General features: G+C 37.8%; 1 protein-coding gene and 1 non-coding gene across 3 annotated transcripts in view; both read right to left on the bottom strand.

The window, feature by feature from the left end:
- Positions 1 to 20,307, bottom strand: part of LOC115214088 (cytochrome b-c1 complex subunit 2, mitochondrial) — a 35,573-nt gene extending 15,266 nt beyond the window's left edge. For both annotated transcript variants that reach the window (XM_029783139.2, XM_029783140.2), the window contains exons 1-8: positions 20,157 to 20,307; positions 15,601 to 15,675; positions 14,110 to 14,259; positions 13,302 to 13,366; positions 7,791 to 7,847; positions 6,751 to 6,875; positions 4,141 to 4,238; positions 2,605 to 2,755 (exon numbers count right to left, since the gene is read on the bottom strand). In XM_029783139.2, the coding sequence (XP_029638999.1) occupies positions 2,605 to 2,755; positions 4,141 to 4,238; positions 6,751 to 6,875; positions 7,791 to 7,847; positions 13,302 to 13,366; positions 14,110 to 14,259; positions 15,601 to 15,675; positions 20,157 to 20,198 (763 nt within the window). In that variant the 5' untranslated portion in view covers positions 20,199 to 20,307. The remainder of the gene's footprint in view (positions 1 to 2,604; positions 2,756 to 4,140; positions 4,239 to 6,750; positions 6,876 to 7,790; positions 7,848 to 13,301; positions 13,367 to 14,109; positions 14,260 to 15,600; positions 15,676 to 20,156) is intronic.
- Trnas-gcu lies at positions 8,489 to 8,570 on the bottom strand. Its single transcript has one exon. It is a non-coding gene; the product is annotated as a tRNA-Ser (tRNA).
- Positions 20,308 to 20,771: the final 464 nt, after the last annotated feature.

The following is a 20,771-nucleotide window of genomic DNA, read 5'->3' as shown; positions in this document are numbered from 1 at the left end:
ACTTAGCAGTTCGGCAAAAAGAGACCGATAGAATAAGTACTGGGCTTACAAAAAGAATAAGTCCCGGGGTCGAGTTGCTCGACTAAAGGCGGTGCTCCAGCATGGCCGCAGTCAAATGACTGAAACAAGTAAAAGAGTTAAAAGAGAGTATATAATATATAGCTAATATAATACAATAATAATGGTTTTAGCGAGAAGGATACAATTGATTTTGAGAAAGAATTTTGTCGGAGCCTGGTGCGGCCATCTGGTTCGCCAGCCCTCAGTCAAAATTGTCCAACCCATGCTAGCATGGAAAGTGGACCTTAAACGATGATGATGTGGCGCTTAATTTAAATAAATACATAACTCTCATCTACCATTTGTAATCTTTCCTGTTTTTTTGACTTCATTTCCATAAGTGCAGAGATGCCTGATTTGCAAAAGATACGTTGATCCAAAGGGCAACAACAGAGATTTAGTGGCTGCAGCAGCTAATTGAGGATATTGGCTCCAAAGCAAAATTCTGACAATTTTAGCCCAGAAAATGGGGCTTTGTGCACAGGATTGTTTTCCAAGACTATTAAATTTTCTTCTGTTGATGGCAGGTGTGTACTATCGTATGTTGCGAAAGGATTGATGGTCCGTTCCTACATTCGATAATCAAGTGAATGGAAAATACTTAGAAAATGATAGAGAGAGGTTTTCTACTGTCTTCTGCACTTCTGGCAAAATTTCAAATTTGCTTAGAAAAGCCTCTAGGCCTGAGAAGCAATCAAGCTACGAGTTTCTAACTTTCCTTATCCACAATTCTAACTTGTCAGTGAAAGACTTTAATTCACTTGTAATTGTAATATTTTCGTTCATTCCTTGCAGACTCAAATTTGAAACTTCTCAAAAAAGATCATTGAGAAATGCTACTTTCAGCTACCAATTACCATCGTTTACTAATTCAAATCCAGAATTTTCAGCATCGAAGAAACATATTTCAGCTTACAAAGAGATAAATCGAGTGAGTACTTTTCTTTTCGAGAACCATCACACTTCTGTATGAAGCAGTAAACACTTAAAATCAGAATCCATAGTTTCGCATAGAGATGCAAAAGTCTGCAGTGTAGGGAATGCAATTTTATGTAATTCATCACCTTTAGGAGACATCACAGGTAGAGATTTTGACACCAAAACTTTGCGGTGAATGCAGTGTACAGTTTTAACTTGTGAATTTTTTTGTAATACATGCGCCATGGAACCATTTTTTTGACCCTGCTTGGATGGAGCGCCATCAGTGCAAATGCTAATATAAGTTGGCCACTGCATCCCTTTCAATACGACATTTTGGTTTACCAAGTTAAAGACATTTTCTCCTGTTGTTCTTTCCTTAAATTCACAACAAAAGTGAGAGTGACTTATGATTTTACCACCTCTGATGATTTGCAGAAATGAAATTAGTTGAGCTTTGTTGCTGATGTCTGTACTTTTGTCGATTTGTAAGGCTCACAAGTTTTGAGTTCATTTTTTGTTTCAGTGAAATGTTCACGGAGCTGGTCATCAATGCCTTGAATTTTATGAGAAATCTTAATTTGTTTGACTAATCATTGTGCCAATAGCAATTTCCAAGGCTGGGAAAATAATGTTTTCGGCATCAGAAGGTGGTCTTTTCTTTTTTGCCAAAAGCCTGGCAATTTTGTAACTAGTGATTTGAGCTTTCTCAGGAATTGAGTGAAATTTCTTCAGCCTTTTTGATTAAATTTTTAAATGATTTTTTAGCATCTTAAAGTGTTCTTTTGGTTTGTCCTTGTATGGCAGATGATTTGTTATTATTACATAACATTGAGGTTTACTGGGAACCACTGCTTCATTTGAGAATGTTGTTAAACAAATCATAGAAAAAGGAACTGAGTTGTCTTTTTCTGATAATATAAAACCATATTGGACATAATTTTCATTATATTTTCGTTTTGATGAGGCAGACTTTTTATTCTGGTGTTTGTCTTGTTTGCTATGACTCTCTTTCTCATTTTTCTGAAGTCTCAATAAAAATTTGTCCATATTTAAATCTAAGACTAAAAATCGATTACAATTAACATAAACTAATTTATGTAAATCATAAATAAATCAAAAATTAAAACTACTAGGACTACTAAACAATTTGCTTACAGACATTCCCGATTTAAGGGCAGAAATGTATTGTAGCAAAACTGCTGTTCATCATGAAATGTAATTGATTTATATTTACGGTATTTTAAGATTTATAAATTTGCTCAAACTTTGTGAATGTTCTTGGATTGTTGTTTCTCGAAAATCCCCAAAATATTTTTGTGGCACATTGGTGTGCCACAGCACAGTTTAGCAGACACTGTGATAGACCATCAAGAAGAGACAATAAATAAAGAATTTATGTTGTACGGTACTTCATGTCCTGTGTTGTTCAAATGCATGTCACTGGCCACTCTGAATTACTTCTCGAGTTCCCATTACGCTAATGTCAACATTGGTTTTTATCTTGTTGGAGTCGATAAAATAGTACCAGTCATGCACGGGGGATCACTGTTATTGCTTATTGCCCACCCACTAAAACATGCTTGTCTTGTGTCAAAATCTGAAACTATTATTAACACTACTTACCGCCACAATATTTTGCCTTTGCATCAGAAATGCCAGACGAGGGACTGCACTGGAACTGGCCAACCAAGTGTTGAAGATGTTCATGGTCAACTCCAATGCCAACAACTGCCATACGGTCTGCTGTGTAGTGGTCTGCTACATACTGATGCAACTGGTAAACACATGAAAAGAAGTCAAAGAATGAGTCCCTCTCGAAAATGATGGCTGATCATAGAAATGGTTCTTGATTGGAACTGAAGAATGACATATCTGGACTACATAGTTACTCTCAAATGTCTGACCAAAACTTCTCATTAACACCATCATCATCACTACCATCAGACAAGTTAGAGTGTACAACATGGTTGTTGATAAACAGTTGAGGGAGGACAACTCCTATGGCTGTGAGTCACTTTCAGTTGTTTGGCAGGTTACCTCCATAAGATCTGCTAAAGTAGTGCTGGAGTTAAGACATTAATACCATCACCACATCAACAACATTTATATGAGAGCCGAAAAATGTGCCCCTATGCCTTCACTGGATTTGCTACAATAGCAATGAAACCATTTTCAGATTACAACCTAATATCTTAAATAAGGAAGGTTTCTTTAGTTAATGTGGTTCTTGCCAAGAAAACAATTGCACAAACACAACCACTGCACAGATCAAAGAAACAAGTACATGCCTCACCTTCTCAAGACAAAATGTACTTAAAAACCTCAAAGTTGCTACAAATACTTAACTGTACAATCACTAATGAGCTCTTTTGGTGATCTCACAAAAAGACTCTAAAAAGATCCCAAATCTATTACACACATGAGATTTTTACAAGACAGAAAATTTAGCACAGTTTTACAGAAAAATCTTTAGTCATGTATTTAACATCTGTTTTTTTCCACAATAGCATGGCTTAAATGGAGGCAAGGTTTTTTTGTGGCCATATGACATTCCTCTTGCCAACCTTTGCCTGTTTTCAAGGAAGGGATTTTTCACTCCAGCAGAATTCAAAAGAGCAAAGCAAACAAATGATTTGTCGACATTTCCTGACAACAAATACTACCATGTTTGTAATATTAGCTAAGTATATTGTAAACAGACACCTGTGCATGTACATACACAAGATGAGCTTCTGCTTTCTGTCTACCAAATTCCCTATTCCCTAATAAGACACAGGTTTGCCAAGAAGTGGCACAGTGGGACTGAACCTAAAGTTGTGAAGTGAATTTCTTCACAGAACAGTCACGTCTGCAAATTTCTCTAATTTGTAAAAAGGTGAGTTTATGGGCTATGAGAACAGGAAACTTATAACTTTCATTAATTTTATTAGATGCATTTTCTTTTTATCAACAGATCAACACTCGAGTCTTTGGACAGAATTTTGACTTCATAAGAAGTATATTAAAACATACAAGCAGTCTAGTGTTGTTTGAAATCTTCTCACAAAAAGAGTTAAAAATCATAAGCGCTTTTAAATAAGAAGACAAAAACCAGCTATAAGCATATATTCATTAAAGTGTTGGAGAGAAAGAAAGAAAGAAAATTTTTAAAAAACTTACAAGCTCAGGAGAAAACCTGCCAATCATGCTGTCAGATGCATAAATGGAGTTACCCAAAGTACTCCTAAAAGCTGCGTAGTGAAGTAACTCAAACACCTCTGCAATCAAAGACAGGCTTGATTATAGTTTTAAATATCAAGGCTACGATTCAATGGCCAATATCAGTAAAAGAACACACTTGTTTCTTTTGAGTAACATAAATGTGGAGAAGGAGAGAGAGAAGAAGTAAGTTGCAATGTCTAAGCTTTTTCTGCAGCTTTTACATAGTAAATTGGTTGAGTTTAACGAGAGATTGAAACTAGCCCACAAGGTAGCCCTTTACAGTTGCATAACATTTTAGAAATAGTTGTAAAATATCCTTCAACTTACAACCTACCATCTTGCATGTTGGTTACTTTAGTCTAAATTAAAGATGGGATGGTCAGAGCTGGAACATTTTTGATCATAGGTCCGCTAGATTAGGGCTGACTTCAAGCAAAATAACAACTGAGCCACAGAGTCAACCCAATAGAGTTTGTCATTTGCATTATTGCCAGGTTTGAACCTATATTTCCATATAACTACAAAGTAAGACTAAATTACAATTATGACAGCCACAAAACTGAAGAATTTTGAATTCTAGATGATTGATAACTGAGTGAATAAAATTATGGATTACTTGTTGATATGTCATAAATCGAAATTTATTGCAAGTGTTATATTGTTTCTAAGAAGGACATTCTAAACTGCCTCAGTTTACCTTCAAGGGCATTATTAACTGAATTAACCTCACCAATCTTGGACAACCTGCAAAAGGATATAGGTAAAGCCGCTTCCTGCTGGCCAGGTCCCAACCTCACCAAAAAATTCCTTAAATGTTAAGATTAGGAAGGAACCAAAATATCTAGTAAGGTTTCTTGCAATAAAATGGTGTCTTCCTACCCAAAAGAAGATTTATTTCACATTCACTTAATGTCATGAAACCACTAAACACTGGTTTTTAAACAGGTCCTTGATACATACAAAGCAGATACAAATCTTTTTATAACTCAATAACAAAGATTATTATCCTCAGCATTTAATGTTTGTGCTCCATGCTGGTATGGGTTGGCTGGTTTGACAGGAGGAACTAGAGGACTTCACAAGCCCTAATGCCTGCTTTCACATTGTTTCTACAATTGGATGCCCTTCCAATACCAACCACAGTACTAAGTGCTTCTTAAGATACCCTAGCACAAGTGAGGCCATCAAGTAACTCTCAAGACGAGACTCCTCAACTGAGGAGGATGTTGTATTAAACTTTTTATGCCAGATAATGATGAGGTTAAAGTGCAATAGAATGATAAGAACAGGTTTTTTTGTTGCAGAAGAGGTGTCAGAGTGCACCCTCAAGTTTCAGGAAGGTGAATATAGAAGTGGTACAAAGGATTGGACAGGATGAGTATGAAGGGAAGTTTGCAAGAGTATGAAAGGCAAGAGGTAAATGGACAGAGATGGAAATGAAAGTGGAACACACTGAATTAAAAAAAAAACTGCTTCTAGTTTTATTAGAAATGAAAATAAGGACTTATTTTAGTAAGTATAAAATACAATTAATTGAATTAATTCAATATAATATATTACTAGTTCTCACTTTACTGACTTCTGAGGAATGAAAAATAAACAATTTTGAACGATTTGAACTCAGTGTGGCAAATAATGTTTTCTTAATTTCTCTTTCCAAACATTTTGGGAAATTTGATATCCCTTATTCTTGGTAATATCTATCATAAAGCTCAGTGTATCAATTTTCTCTTCTCTACTTTCTAACAGTAATGTTTTGGGGTTTCACTTTAGTTCTTTCTCCTGTTCATTTATGGAGACATTTTTGTCTCCTGACGGCTAGATCTACCATCAACACACTCTTTTCTGTCATACCTCATTGGCCACTGGTCCTTGAGGATTTTGCACTGGACATCATCAAAAAACTTGACCACAAGTGGAAGGAGAACCTCCTCCCAAAGTTGCCTGTTTATGGGTTCTATCAGTCTCTCACCTCTTGAATAAAGTTTCCAGTCACAATGTTCAATTGCTGAGTGCACTGACAGGGTTCTCTCCAACTCACATTCCATTATTTCAACTGAAATTTGAAACCCTCTATTGATAAATATGAGATTAAATACTTCAGAAAAAATTTAGTCCAGCGTGCAACAATTTCCCTCAATATGGCAACACTGTTAATTAGACTAATAAACAGCCCCACATTCATACCAAATCATTGCCCAAGATTTATATGTAATATAAATCATCGTTTAACATCTGCTTTCCATGCTAGCATGGGTTGGACGGTTCGACCGGGGTGTGGGAAGCCAGGAGGCTGCACCAGGCCCAGTCTGATCTGGCAGTGTTTCTACAGCTGGCTGCCTTTCCTAATGCCAACCAATCCATGAGTGTAGTGGGTGCTTTTTACGTTCCACCGGCACGGAGGCCAGTCAAGGCAGCGCTGGCAGCGACCACGTTCAGATGGTTCTTTTACGTGCCACCGGCACTGGTATCACAACTGCAATTTCCATTGATTTTTGATCGATTTCGATTTCACTTGCCTCAACAGGTCTTCGCAAGTGATTAAACTAATTACCATATTGTACTTACGAAGAGGAAGTTGTGTCTTCAGGACAGCCTTGTCAAGTGTCATACTGGCAGCTGCCTCCTTTATCTCCCAGGGTTTGAAAGCTGGTACGGTCACTGCACTTTTCACCAATCCTATCACATTATCACTAAAATAAAAAGTGAAAAAATTATTAGGAACCTAAGGTAAGTGATTTCCATCAACAAGAACAAGTGAAAAGAACCACAGCAGTTGGAGTTTCATAGGATTTATTAGTAACAGTAAACCTTCTCATGTTTAACAAAATTGCCCACTGAATCCTAACAATTAAGTAGAAATATGTTCTTCACTAGAGACAGAAAGATTCTCTTTCTCTTTTTTTAGTAAAAGCATACATTTAATCAATCTTATTATAACTACAATTACTTCATTTATCAAACCCAGAGTGATAAAAGGCAAAGTCAATACTGGTAAGATTTGAAAGTAGAACAGTTAAATATTAAGCTTCATGTAGTTCTCTATCCACTGAGCCTCATCAACTCTTTTATAACCAATATAGGCAAAACACTCCACTATCACAATGTATATAATGGAGCGTGTGTGTGTTTGTGTTATATAACATTTCAATAACAGATAAACGTCTTTTGGCATCGGTCAACAGGAAAGTAACCACACTGGTCTATGAGTGGCTAAAATCAACGAGGCAACTAAAAATATTAGTTGACAAGAACCTCAGTGACTTCAAATATCTTCAAGGACCTAAAAGAACCTCCCAGTCGCCAAGGGACTTAAATAGATTTTATCATCATCATTTAACGTCCGCTTTCCATGCTAGCATGGGTTGGACGGTTCGACCAGGGTATGGAAGCCATGGAGACTGCACCAGGCTCCAGTCTGATCTGGTAGTGTTTCTACAGCTGGATGCCCTTCCTAACGCCAACCACTCCGTGAATGTAGTGGGTGTTTTTTACGTGCCAGGGGAGGCTGGCAACGGCCATGATCGGTTGGTGCTTTTATGTGTTTCTTTGCTGAAAAAGGATTATCAAGGAGATGAAGTGAACGGTAGGGTTAAAGTTATACTTACAGTTCATCACGAAGACAATCAATTTGATAAGTGACAAATTCTCGTGAGGTTGTACAGCTGAAAAACACAATAAACAAGACAAATTACTGATAGAAAAAAACCTGAACCACTGCTGTCACACCCACCACCTTTATTATTGTCCCTTCTTTTGTTGATCATCAAATCCCAATCCCTTCCCATCACTTGCCTTTTAGCTAGGCTCCCATTCCCATGTACATCAGCCTCTTTCCAACCACTTCACAAGTAGCTGTAACTTCCACCACCGCTGTTACCGTAAACCTCAACCCAATCATCATCATCATCGTTTAACGTCCGCTTTCCATGCTAGCATGGGTTGGACGGTTCGACTGGGGTCTGAGAAGCCAGGAGGCTGCGCCAGGCTCCAGTCTGATCTGGCAGTGTTTCTACAGCTGGATGCCCTTCCTAACGCCAACCACTCGGTGGAGTGTAGTGGGTGCTTTTTACGTGTCACCATCACAGGTGCCAGGCAAGGCTGGCAATGGCCACAATCGGTTGGTGCCTTTTACGTACCATCGCCATGGAGGCCAGTCGAGGCGGCGCTGGCAACGGCCACGTTCGGATGGTTCTTTTACGTGCAACCGGCACTGGTATCACAACTACAATTTCCATTGATTTTTGATTGATTTTGATTTCACTTGCCTCGACAGGTCTTCGCAAGCGAAAGAAGAAAATGTAATCGACGAGCATAAGATTCGAACTCAGGCGGGGAGGCCCCAATGGATTAGCAGTCCATCGCCTTAACCACTCGGCCACCTCACCAATCACTATCATTATTATTTTGTCAATAACACAGTCATCTTTCATCTCAATAGCACTCTGTCATGACAAGACGTACAACACACTCCACTATAACCACCTATATTGTGGTGTCAGTGTGTGTGTGCGTGTTATGCACACACACACATCTTCCCTTTCATCACAGCCAATTTTCAACAACATTACAACCATCATAACTTCATCATTTAAAATATTCAGACCTATTGTAAAAGTTAAAAAATGTGTCATGTGACTAGACTGAACAAGCTGACGAGAGGGTCTCTATGTGGTTGCTCAACTTGCTAGAAAGAGTGAAATCTCGCTTTCAAATCATTCTCTAGTGTCTCAAGAAATGATACATTGGATAATGTAGTCCATGGTACACTGTTCCAGCTGGGAGAGCATATTCTTCATATACTGAAGAATATACTACACTCTTGGAGTGATTGGCAATTAGGAAGGGCATCCAGCTGTAGAAACTCTGCCAGATCAAGATTGGAGCCTGGTGCAGCCATCTGGTTCGCAAGCTCTCAGTCAAAATCATCCGACCCATGCTAGCATGGAAAGCGGACATTAAACAATGATGATGATGACTGAATTAATTTTTTCATCAATTCAAAACTATTGTAATTACCGTAATATCTTCAGTGTCCAAACGGTTAGAAAATCTAGCAACAGAAATCTCTTCAGTTATCTCAATACTGTTTTACTGCTCACAAGATAATAGCCAACATTTAGAATTTGATTCAGCAACATAGTCCTATATATTTTTCATTTGTATATCTCTTGTGTACTTTTAATAAGACAGCCAGAGAAAGAGGGAAAGTAGACACGACACTTTCACAGGACCCCTTTGACAAGCGAGGCTGATCTTAAGCTTAAACATCTGTAGAGTGATGTCTGCAGGAAAAACTGTGGGCAGTGAGTAAATTAGAGAGGGTTCTATCTGTTTGAATATATCTCTATCTCTTATTATAAAAGGCAGATTTTATCTGCCTCCCTTTGTCTCTTATAGAAATCTACAATATAGGATTTCTTCAATTACAATTTACCTAGCATTTTTAAGAGTAGAATGCATCGGGTCGTGCCAGGTCCGGTTTTTAAAATTTCAACCCCAATTAAGCAAAATTTAGAGAAAACTCACATTGTGGTGTGTAAGTCAAGTGCTTTTCTTAGTGTGGGCTACAGCACACGCACACACACAAAAACGGAGCGATCTGCTTCACTCACGCTATCACCCTAATTTCTACTCCTTTCTCTTTGCAAGTGTGCAACGATTAAAGTGAAACTATTTCTATAAAACGAGAGAAGTGTACCTTAAACCACTACTCAAACAAAAAAAAACAGCAAACAGAAACAAATAAATACATAACGATTTACTCCTCACACAATTTCTTCAATTACAGTTTACCTATAATTTTTACAAGTACTTCCATTCGGTCATGCCATACAAAATTTCTTTCAATTTCACCCCCAATTAAGACAAAATTCGAGAAAACTCAATATTTTAACATTTCACTCCGAAAGCATTGATGTACATGTGTGAGTGTGTGTGTTTGATGGGATGTGCGACACAGAAAGCGTGGTGTGTAAGTGAAGTGCTTTTGTTAGTGTGTGTAAAGAGACAGAGAGAGTAATGTTGTGCTGTGTACCTAAAGCACGCACACACACACACAAGCAGAGCGCGAACTTCAAAACAACTTCGCGCGCTATCTATCTGGTTTGCCATTCCTCACACACACGCATACACATACACATATGACAGTGACAAACACAAACACTCAAACACACACATATGTGTGTGTTTGTTATTAGTAAAAAAGGCGCCAAACACAACTCACTTCTCATTCGAACACATTTGCAAAAACACACCGACGGTCGGATTGCCATAATAATACAGAAAAGGTAAATTGGTTTTTAATTTACTTTCTGTTGTTAAATTTTGGTAGTATTAATTGGCGAGCGTACTTCTGTTGTCAATTGTTGACAGAAAGAAATTGTAAGCTAAGAAGGTGTGTGTGTGCGTGCACGTGTGTGTGTCTGTGTGTGTGTGTAAGTGTGTGTGTGTGTGTAGGAAGTGAAGGATAAAAATATTGCAAGAAGTGGACAGATGTACATATATACATCCATACATACATGTGTGTGCGTGTCTATGTATGTGTATTAATGTGTGTGTGTTATCTCTTATTATAAAAGGCAGATTTTATCTGCCTCCCTTTGGGAGTTATAGAAATCTACAATATAGGATTTCTTCAATTACAATTTACCTAGCATTTTTAAGAGTACAATGCATCGCGTCATGCCAGGTCCAGTTTTTAAAATTTAAACTCCAATTAAGCAAAATTTACAGAAAACTCACATTCTGGTGTGTGTGTCAAATGCTTTTCTTAGTCTGGTTTACACCACACGCAAACGCACACACACAGTGTGCAACGAATAAAATGAAAGTAAATAGCGACAGAGTGATTTGAGGAAGACTAAACTGAAAGTATTCTGTCTATGACGCTGATAGATACATGAGTAAAATGTATGGGAAGCTAAGAGCTAAGAGTGAGTGAAAATGCTCTTGGAAGAGAGTAAATAGCGAGAGAGAGAGTGATTTGAGGAAGACTTTACATTAAATAACCGTAGTGGCTTGTGTTAGTAATAAAGTAAACACTCATACATACATACATACATACATACACACACACACATACATACATACATACATATACATACATACATACATACACACACACACACAGTATTGAAGCTTGAGAACAATCAGATACATTTGCAACACATCTGTTGAAAATATTATTGTTCACACACATACATATACATATATACATACAGACAGACAGATAGACACACACACACACACACATGATCCAGCATGGCCACAACCTCAAGGCTGAAACATATAAAAGAATAACAGAATATAAATGTGTGCAAAGTACAAGAAATATTAATGCAGTATATGGGGATTGGACAATAAGCGTAAGGCAGTGTCAATGGTGGTTCCAGAAATCCCGAGCCATAAACTACAGCCTAGAAGACGAGCCTCATCCTGAAAGATCTGTAGAACTCGACAAGGACATCCTGAAAACCCTGGTGGAACAAAATCTCATCGTAACTGTTGAGGAACTAGCAGAGAAGCTTGGATTTGGTCATTCAACCATTCATTGAGACCTGTGTGCTATCGGAAAAGTCAGCAAATTGGGTCAATGGGTTCCTCACGAACTTTCCGAGTCTAATTGCATGCAGAGAGTGAATGTATGCTTTTCTTTGCTGTCACATCTCACCACTACTGCGCTATGTATATCTATATATATAAAACTGTAGTTGTGTGAGTGTCTGTCCCCTTCGATTTAGATTCATAACTACTCCCACATTTTGCGGTGCAGTTTAACCAAATTCGGGTAGCTTATAGTCGTGATTCATATCGAGCCCGTCTGAATATTAGCGCGCGTCTACGATGAGTCTACGATTTAAAAATAATTTAACATCATTTTTTATTCCATTTTAATGCATAATTTTTCGTGTGTCGATGGCGGCGGAGTTGGCATCCACGCTCACACCTGCACCTGTGGGGAAGGGAGTGTAAGGAAATCAACGTCGTAATGCGTTGTCAAGGAGACCAGTGTTCTTTTAGAACAACGACTTCATGGCTTGAAGACACCAAAACAGAAATGGCTAAGAAAGCGTCTACATGAGTCTACGATTTAAAAAAAATTTACCATCGTTTTTTTTCCATTTTAATGCATTTTTTGGCTATTATATAAGGGAAGTAACTCTCTAAAAATGTCTACGATGAGTCAACGATTTAAAAAAAAATTTACCATCATATTTTTTCCTTTTTTAATGCATTTTTTGCTATTTTTTGGCTATAACTCTCTAGAAATGCTTATATAGTTATTTCCCTTACAAACCCGAGCAACGCCGGGCGATACTGCTAGTCTCTATATAAAGCTGAAGTTGTCTGTGTGCGCCACGTTTGGTAACCTTCAACTAACACTATCTCCTCCGAGACCCTGCGGCGCAAGTTGACCAAAATTGAGAGTATGATAGAAGAAGGGTTGCTCTTCCTTCCATAGAACATAAAATTCAAATCGGACCATGTTAACACCAAAAATTATTTACATCAAAAAGCTGCTTTTTTCTATGAAAATCCCTATTTTTTACGATTATTTCACTGCTGTGTCGCCACTTTTCGGTATATTTCGACCAGAAAAATGTTCACAAAATTTTTACTTTTCAAAATTACAATTCCAGCGGGTCGAAACAAACCCAAGCAACGCCGGGCGATACTGCTAGTATATATATAAAAGGCAAAATGTCTGTCTGTCTGTGTCCTTTATACAAATCCACAATTTTTCAGTTGGAGGGCTTGCACTTTCTATGGTCATTCTAAACCGTCCAAGGGTGGTCGTGCACATCTTTACATTTCCCCAGTCACCCCGCAAAGCCATTAAAAAATCAATAGAAGTGACTTTTTTGTGAATTTTCTGTCCAAAACCTAATCAAAATCTCCGAAACTTGATACACCAATTGAATGCCAGCTGGCTGTGTGATTGGTCGGAGATTTGGACAGTACTTGTGTGTATGTGTGCACGCACACAGCTGTATATGCATGCACTAAGCACTATGATCCAGCAACGCCAGGTCATAGTGCTAGTATATATATATATAAAACAATTTTATGGATGAGAGATGTGTTAGGAGAGAAGTGAAGACAAAGACCAAACTTACGTGTAATTGGCACCAGATTGCTGCACGGTTCTAGTCAAGCCAAATGCTGTGCTCTCCTTTGTTCCCTGTCAAAGAGAAGAAAGAAGAAAATGGTGAAGAATATGCTTGGAACAAGCTAAGAACAGCAATGTTTCTTAACTGCTTCATTGTGTAGCTAGGTGCAAGAGGCTACAACAGGAATGTAAGGACAATTCTCAAAGAGAGAAAACATCAATAAGAAACTAAGCGGTAGAGGATGATTAATGAGATTCAATCAGGACTCAATATTGGAATCATCATCATCATCATTGTTCGACCGTGGTCAAGACAATGGAATTTAACAATGCTATGCCAGACTTCACGGTCCATCATAGCATTACGGAGGTCCTGTTGTTGGATGCCTGTATCCCTCGAGATTACATCAGGGTAGGAGAGTATGCGCTCTCTGGCATTGCGAGTAGAGGGCTTCCAGAGTAGAAGAGTAGAAATTACCTCGATTTCAGCTCTACAACAATGTCCAGCAAACTGGACTCTCCTACCTTTCACAAGAGATGATACAGGTGGTAGTTTCCCATATATTTGTACTTTGGTTGGATGATGCTTCCACGAGAGATTTTGGAATAGTCCCGCATCTATCCACCCAAAAGAATACCAAACACCACAATGTCTATACCAGTGCCGATATCATGACACCACACACCACAGTGCATATATATCACAGCACCATACATTGTAAATGTCACAACACAATACACCACAGTATAACAAGTACAACACCATAGACTACAGTGTAGAAAATAGGATAAAAAGTCTTTTGGAAGTTACTTACCATTCCAGCCATATTTCTCAAGAGGTGACTAATTCCTAAGTTATCTCCTGATTCATACCTGGAGCCAGCTTTAACCACAATAGACACATGCGATATAGGAGAGTAATTCTCCAAAGATGCCACAGTTATACCATTTCCTAACTTGGAAACCTGAAAATTTAAGCAGTAACAACAAACTTTGTTAACTTTAAATCAATAAATTCTGGAGATGAAAAAAATTTAATTTTTCTCAAAGTGGAGAATCAAGGTTTCAATACTACATAGAATATGCACAAGTTCTAATGTTATCGATCTTACATACTCCTGTATTCTTTCACTAGCAGTAAACACAACTTATGGAATTTTGTCCTTTTTCTGATAGGGGTATATGGTTGGCAATAAATAAGTGACAGGAATTAACTATAACACCATACTGTATACGAATTAAAATGAATTCTTTACATGAAAATATAGCTAGGCTCGGCATGAAGTAAATTTGGTTGCAAATCCTCAACTGAAAGACAGCAAACATTTAGCAATCACAAATAAAATAAAACAATAAAATGTGGGGTATATATATATTATAGGTATGCACACACACACACACACGTATCATCATCATCATTTTAGGTTTTGTCTTTGGATGTGATATAGATTGGTAGTGTGTGCCACAAGATCACTGTCCTTACAGAAGTTCAACAACAGAATCAAAGTAATTTCTGGTTCTAAAAAGGAAACCAAATCTTTGGATGCAATTTTATTCAATGTTATGCAAATGAAACTACAGTAACAAATTTTGTTTACTTATAACAAAGTAACAATGATAAAATTGGCCATAATATTTATATGAGTCCAATTTGTTGTCTTTCACCACACTGGAATATTTTAAGTGAGCTTCAACACAGAAACCATTTCACAGCAACAAAGAAGTATATTTACAAAAAACTTATTAATAACGGAGATGTACCTGCATAGGAAGTGATTTGATCTGAGATCGTGTGCTGGAACGAAAACAATTGCGGCGTGGAAGGTGTTTGTAAGCCATTTAAGAAACACACAAAAACCGTTTCATTCACTTCAACATTTAAGTTTAATTTGTCAAAATATTTTCCTTGCTTTAAGACTGCGACCTGTTCACTGACAAAGATCCATAAGCTTGAAGTTATGGATTTTCAGGCAAAGGATACAAGAGATTGTAATGTGAAATTTTAAGCATCAAAAGCAGATAGTCTCTCGTTTATAAATTTGAGTATTAGTAATGTATTGTTAATGAGGTAGCAGATTCACAGTACAACGAGAGAGCTACCACTATATATGGTACACTAGTTGTTGAACTATCAATTGACAGTGAAGTACCTCAAAATGTTATGGAAAAAAACTCATTCTCCATATCAAACCACATAAAAATCAAATTTCATTAATTTCAAATATACATTTAAAAGAAAATAATATTTACCTTCACGCATATACGCGTAATTCCTTAATATCAAATACGTAGCTAAGCCAACCTACCTTTGTAGCTGGTTGTAGAGAGCTAGAGGTGTCCACATCATGTGCTGCTGCAGCTTGGCTGGCCAAAAGACGTCCCTGTGGAATATAAAGAATAGCTAAAATATATTTTGTAACTATTGGTAGGGATGATGGTCAAGCAACAATAGCATAATGGTCAAGGTTTGAGGGGAGAAGAAGATAATTAGATAAATATTGTGCTCTTTTATGTTCAAAAAGACATATCTAATTCAGAGGCTGAATATGGTTATTTGATGTTTAACAGGGTTATAAGAATCTGAGTGTATGTTAATGATATTAAAGAAATGAATAGCAAAATTTTGATATTTACTCCTGTAAGACAATTATGTCACCCTCACCATTTTAACTTCTGTGCTTGTATGGGTTAGATTTCTTCAAATGTTGGGCCTCACCATGGAGATGATGACAAAATATGCTGTACATAGAAAACTCGTCAGGCCAAGTGAAATCATAGTTTTGACCATTGCCAGTGCGATGTAAGTAGCACACGTGAACCATGGTACATGGCTGTTGCCAGTACCATGGCAGAAACGTTAGCACGCCGGGCGAAATGCTTAGCAGTATTTCGTCTGTCGTTCCGTTCTGAGTTCAAATTCCGCCAAGGTCAACTTTGCCTTTCATCCTTTCGGGGTCGATTAAATAAGTACCAGTTACGCACTGGGGTCGAAATAATCGACTTAATCTGTTTGTCTGTCCTTGCTTGTCCTCTCTGTGTATAGCCCCTTGTGGGTAGTAAAGAAATAGGTACTTCGTCTGCCGCTATGTTCTGAGTTCAAATTCCGCCGAGGTTGACTTTGCCTTTCATCCTTTTGGGGTCGATTAAATAAGTACCAGTTACGCACTGGGGTCGATATAATCGACTTAATCCGTTTGTCTGTCCTTGCTTGTCCTCTCCGTGTTTAGCCCCTTGTGGGTAGTAAAGAAATAGGTATCCATGAATCGTAGTCATGGTCACTGCTAGTGCCGCGTAAATGATACCCACGGATTGTAGTCATGGTTGCTGCCAATACAATGTAAACGGCACCCATGAATCATAGTCAGGATCACTGCCGGTGCCATGTAAATGGCACCCATGTTGGTGGCATGTAAAATCACCCATTACACTCATAGACTGGTTGGCTTTAGGAAGGGCATCCAGCCATAGAAACCATGCCAAATCAGACTGGCACTTAGTGCAGATCTTAGGCTTATCACCATCATCAACACTTTTCCACCTGCTTTTGAATTTATCATCTTCAGCATTTGAGTTACCTTTCTGAACATCAACATTGATAACCTTTACATTTCTACTGACCCCTACCTCAACTTCTGGTCTTCTCAGCCTACACACACTTCAAATCCAACAATAAAAACTTGAATTTTCTTTCCAAATCTGAGTTCTAGTTCTTCCTCATATTCAGTTACCTGTACTCAATCACAGCACACTCCATCAATACTAGGCCAATGTCAGAAATCAGCACTCCAAACACACACACCATTTATGTGGCACCAGCAGTGACCATGACTATGATTCATGGGTGCCGTTTACATTGTATTGGCAGCAACCATGACTACAATCCGTGGGTACCATTTACGTGGCACTAGCAGTGACCATGACTACGATTCATGGATACCTATTTCTTTACTACCCACAGGGGGCTAAACACAGAGAGGACAAACGGATTAAGTCGATTATATTGACCCCAGTGCGTAACTGGTACTTTTTTAATCGACCCCGAAAGGATAAAAGGCAAAGTTGACCTTGGCGGAATTTGAACTCAGAACGGAACGACAGACGAAATACTGCTAAGCATTTCGCCCGGCGTGCTAATGTTTCTGCCATGGTACAGGCAACAGCCATGACTATGATTCACATGTGATACTTACATCGCACTGGCAATGGTCAAAACTATGATTTCACTTTGCCTGACGAGTATATCTACACCTGTAGATATACTTCCTTTTTCTACCACCTTTCACCCATTTGCCCAGCCACTTCATTAACTCTTTTGAAACAAACCTATCTGAAGCTGCCTTAATTCTATGATACAAACTGATTATAGTTAAAATCTCCCATCAAAATTTCATGCTAATTCATGCTCCAAACACCAGTTTAATGATTAATTAAATTCTTTGTTACTTAAAAAAATTAACTGAAACAGAAGCATAGTATTTCAATAGAAACACAGTGCCAAAATGGGTTAAACTATTTTTCTCCAACTTTGTTCTTTTTCTGTGAGCCCCTAACCACTCTTACCTTTGCCAATCCTCTCCTCATGTCTTTCAAAAGAGACAAAAACTTTGTGACCCCTTTATAGAAGCTTCCTTCTCCTTGTAATAAACATCCCAGCACTTTTAAAAGCTCCCATTCTATATGCTGCACTTGTCCCTTTATCTCCTGCATGCTCATAACTCTACCTTAATCCCAATTCCATATCACTAACCGCTTTGAGTTTACCCTCACCACAAGTATTATATCCAGTGTAAACTATAACTAGTTGAAACAGAAACCATCCATGTGATCCTTCTGTGAGATATGCCATAACATCCAAGTAATCACCAAACTGTAGACAAACTATTTCTTCCAGAAATTTTCAATGAGGAGTTACCTAACATCATGACTCCATCCTCACTGATATACACAGTAAAAACAAAATATTTTTATAGTGTTTCATTGCTGTACTCAAGAAAATTACTAACCACAACAAAATTGATATCCTAAAACCAAAGTGCCACCTAAAAAGCACCCAGTAAACTCTGTAAAGTGGTTGGCATTAGGAAGGGTGGCATCCAGCTGTAGAAACCAAGCTAAAACAGACTATGGGACCTGGTATGGGCCCTGGCCTTGCCAGTTCCTGTCAATCTGCTCAACACATGCCAGCATAGAAAATGGATGTTAAATGATGGTGATGATGATGATGGCTATATATGAAATGTGGGAGTGGTGTTATATATTTTAGCAATATTAGTTTCAAATTTTGGCAGGCCAGCAATTTCAGGGAAAGGGGGTAAGTAGATTACATTGACCCCAGTGCTCAACTGGTACTTATTTTATCGACCTCAAAGAGATGAAAGGCAAAGTTGACCTTGGTGGAATTTGAACCGAGAAGGTAAAGACAAGGCAAAATGTTGATCAGTATTTCACCTGGCATGCTAACAATTCTGTCTGCTCACGGAACAGGCTTTGTGGGTTGTGTTCTTCCCTGAGGTCAGATGTCATGGTAGGTAGGGGCTCTCCCAACCCGTTGCTTTCCAGGCATTTTTGTTTTCATATTCGTTTCCGACGCCTTTTTTTTTACACCCGTTGCACTGAAAGGCAGAAGACACCAGAAGCAAAAATAAGGAATATATAAACGCACAGTTAAATTCTAGAAGTGTAAAGTATAATTTGTTGCATAATCTCTCTAATAAACATATTAAATGGAATAATTTCCCCGTTTGAACGTTTCTAATTGCATGTGTGTGTTTGCGCGCGCGCGCAAGTGGTAGAAATCTACGGATGCACAGACGCACAAAACTGAAAGAAAAAAAAAATATGGACGCTTTGTTCCGAAACACCCCCGAGTGGGGAACAGTTCTTAAAAATAACCCCCAATTGTTTTCCCCAAAAATTCTTATGTCTTCGGAATCTACATAGTCCGAGGTATATTTGTAGAGAATTTTATTTTAAAATATCCATTTTCTTGAAAGTTAAGACGAATTGAAGTGGACTCCGGTGAATTTTCGGAAATTCTCCCCCTCTTAAAACACGTTCTCCGCCAAAAGTTTGTATATTCGGAATCTACATGATATAACAGATATTTGTAGAAAGTCTCACTACAAAAATATCCATTTTTCTGAAAGTTGTGATCATCAAAAATCGGGGGTGGGATGGGGTGGCAGAAACCTGTAGTTTTGCCCGAAAGGCATAACTTTGGCAAGTGTAGTAAGGGATTAGTTTCATTGTCAAGATGTAAACATCAACCGTTTCATTTATTCTATCTCCATAGCAGCTATAGGTGAATAACGATTCGTTCTTTCTCAGCATGATGACTTCAAAATTTGGACTATGAGACGTTCATACCCTTCACAAAGGTGTGGGTCGACAAAAAGAACAGAACATAATAAAATGTTTCAAACCAACAAACTAACAACAATAATTAATAATTATAATAGCATCTCTAATAGGAATATATCATTGATCTGAAGGTGGACAAGGTTTAAAGGTGAGTCGGGTGGGTCGAGGGCACTGTCCTTGTCAATAACAAACGACCGACAAAGCTACGATTTCTGTTCATGAAAGGAATATGAAGTGCTTGAATTTTCGATTATTTAATTCGCCTTTCTTTTATTGTTGAAACTAAATAGTAATTACTAAACTGCGCAGGACAGAGAATGATGGAAAATTCTTTAAAAAATAGACATCTTTAAATGTTATTGCTGCCTGAAACAAACGACCTTGGTGGTCGGTACAGATGGAAAAAGAAGACTATCAAGAGCAGAAGAGGCAACAAGGCGTTGTATTGGTTTTCATGGATATAATTTCATCAGTTTAACTTTAAAAAAGTAAAACGACTTACCCTGACGGGGTGGATAAGACTCCGATAAACCCTCGAAGCCATTCTGGGTGGAAAAATAACCAAGTTCTTCGGATCGACGAAAGGAAGACCACGTGACCTATTCGGTTATCTCCCCTGAAGTTAAGACCTGAAGAAGGAAACTTCAACAACTAAAATTGGCTGAAACGAAATAGTTTGAAAGCTTTTTGGGTTTTTTTTTTAAATGAAATAAACTTAAGGTATCTACAGGGAGTCCACAAAGTCTGGGTACATGGGGACTAATACATATTTTATGAAATTATTATTTCTTATATTTAATTGTTTATGCTATGATTTTATTTACTCCATGTACCCAGACTTTGTGGACACCCTGTATATCTATAAAATTCCCTGTTTGTGTGTTTTCTCTGTGCACAGCCAAACCGCTGGATCAATGTGTACCAAATTTGGCTGGTTTTTCACTACTCAGAATACTTTGAATTTAGAATATAGTCAAAATTTATGAGTGAATTTAGCTTATCAAAAACATTGTAACTATGAATATGAAGTCAAATAATGTTATTAAAATATATTAATCTTAATGTACATTCATTATTACTGAAATTGAAAATAAAAGTTTTGCGTAATAAATATGAA

This window comes from Octopus sinensis, linkage group LG7 (genome assembly GCF_006345805.1).
Source record: "Octopus sinensis linkage group LG7, ASM634580v1, whole genome shotgun sequence".
In the NCBI taxonomy this organism is placed as follows: domain Eukaryota; kingdom Metazoa; phylum Mollusca; class Cephalopoda; order Octopoda; family Octopodidae; genus Octopus; species Octopus sinensis.
The sequence above is the reverse complement of the archived record's forward strand: the minus strand, read 5'-3'. Positions and strand labels throughout refer to the sequence as shown.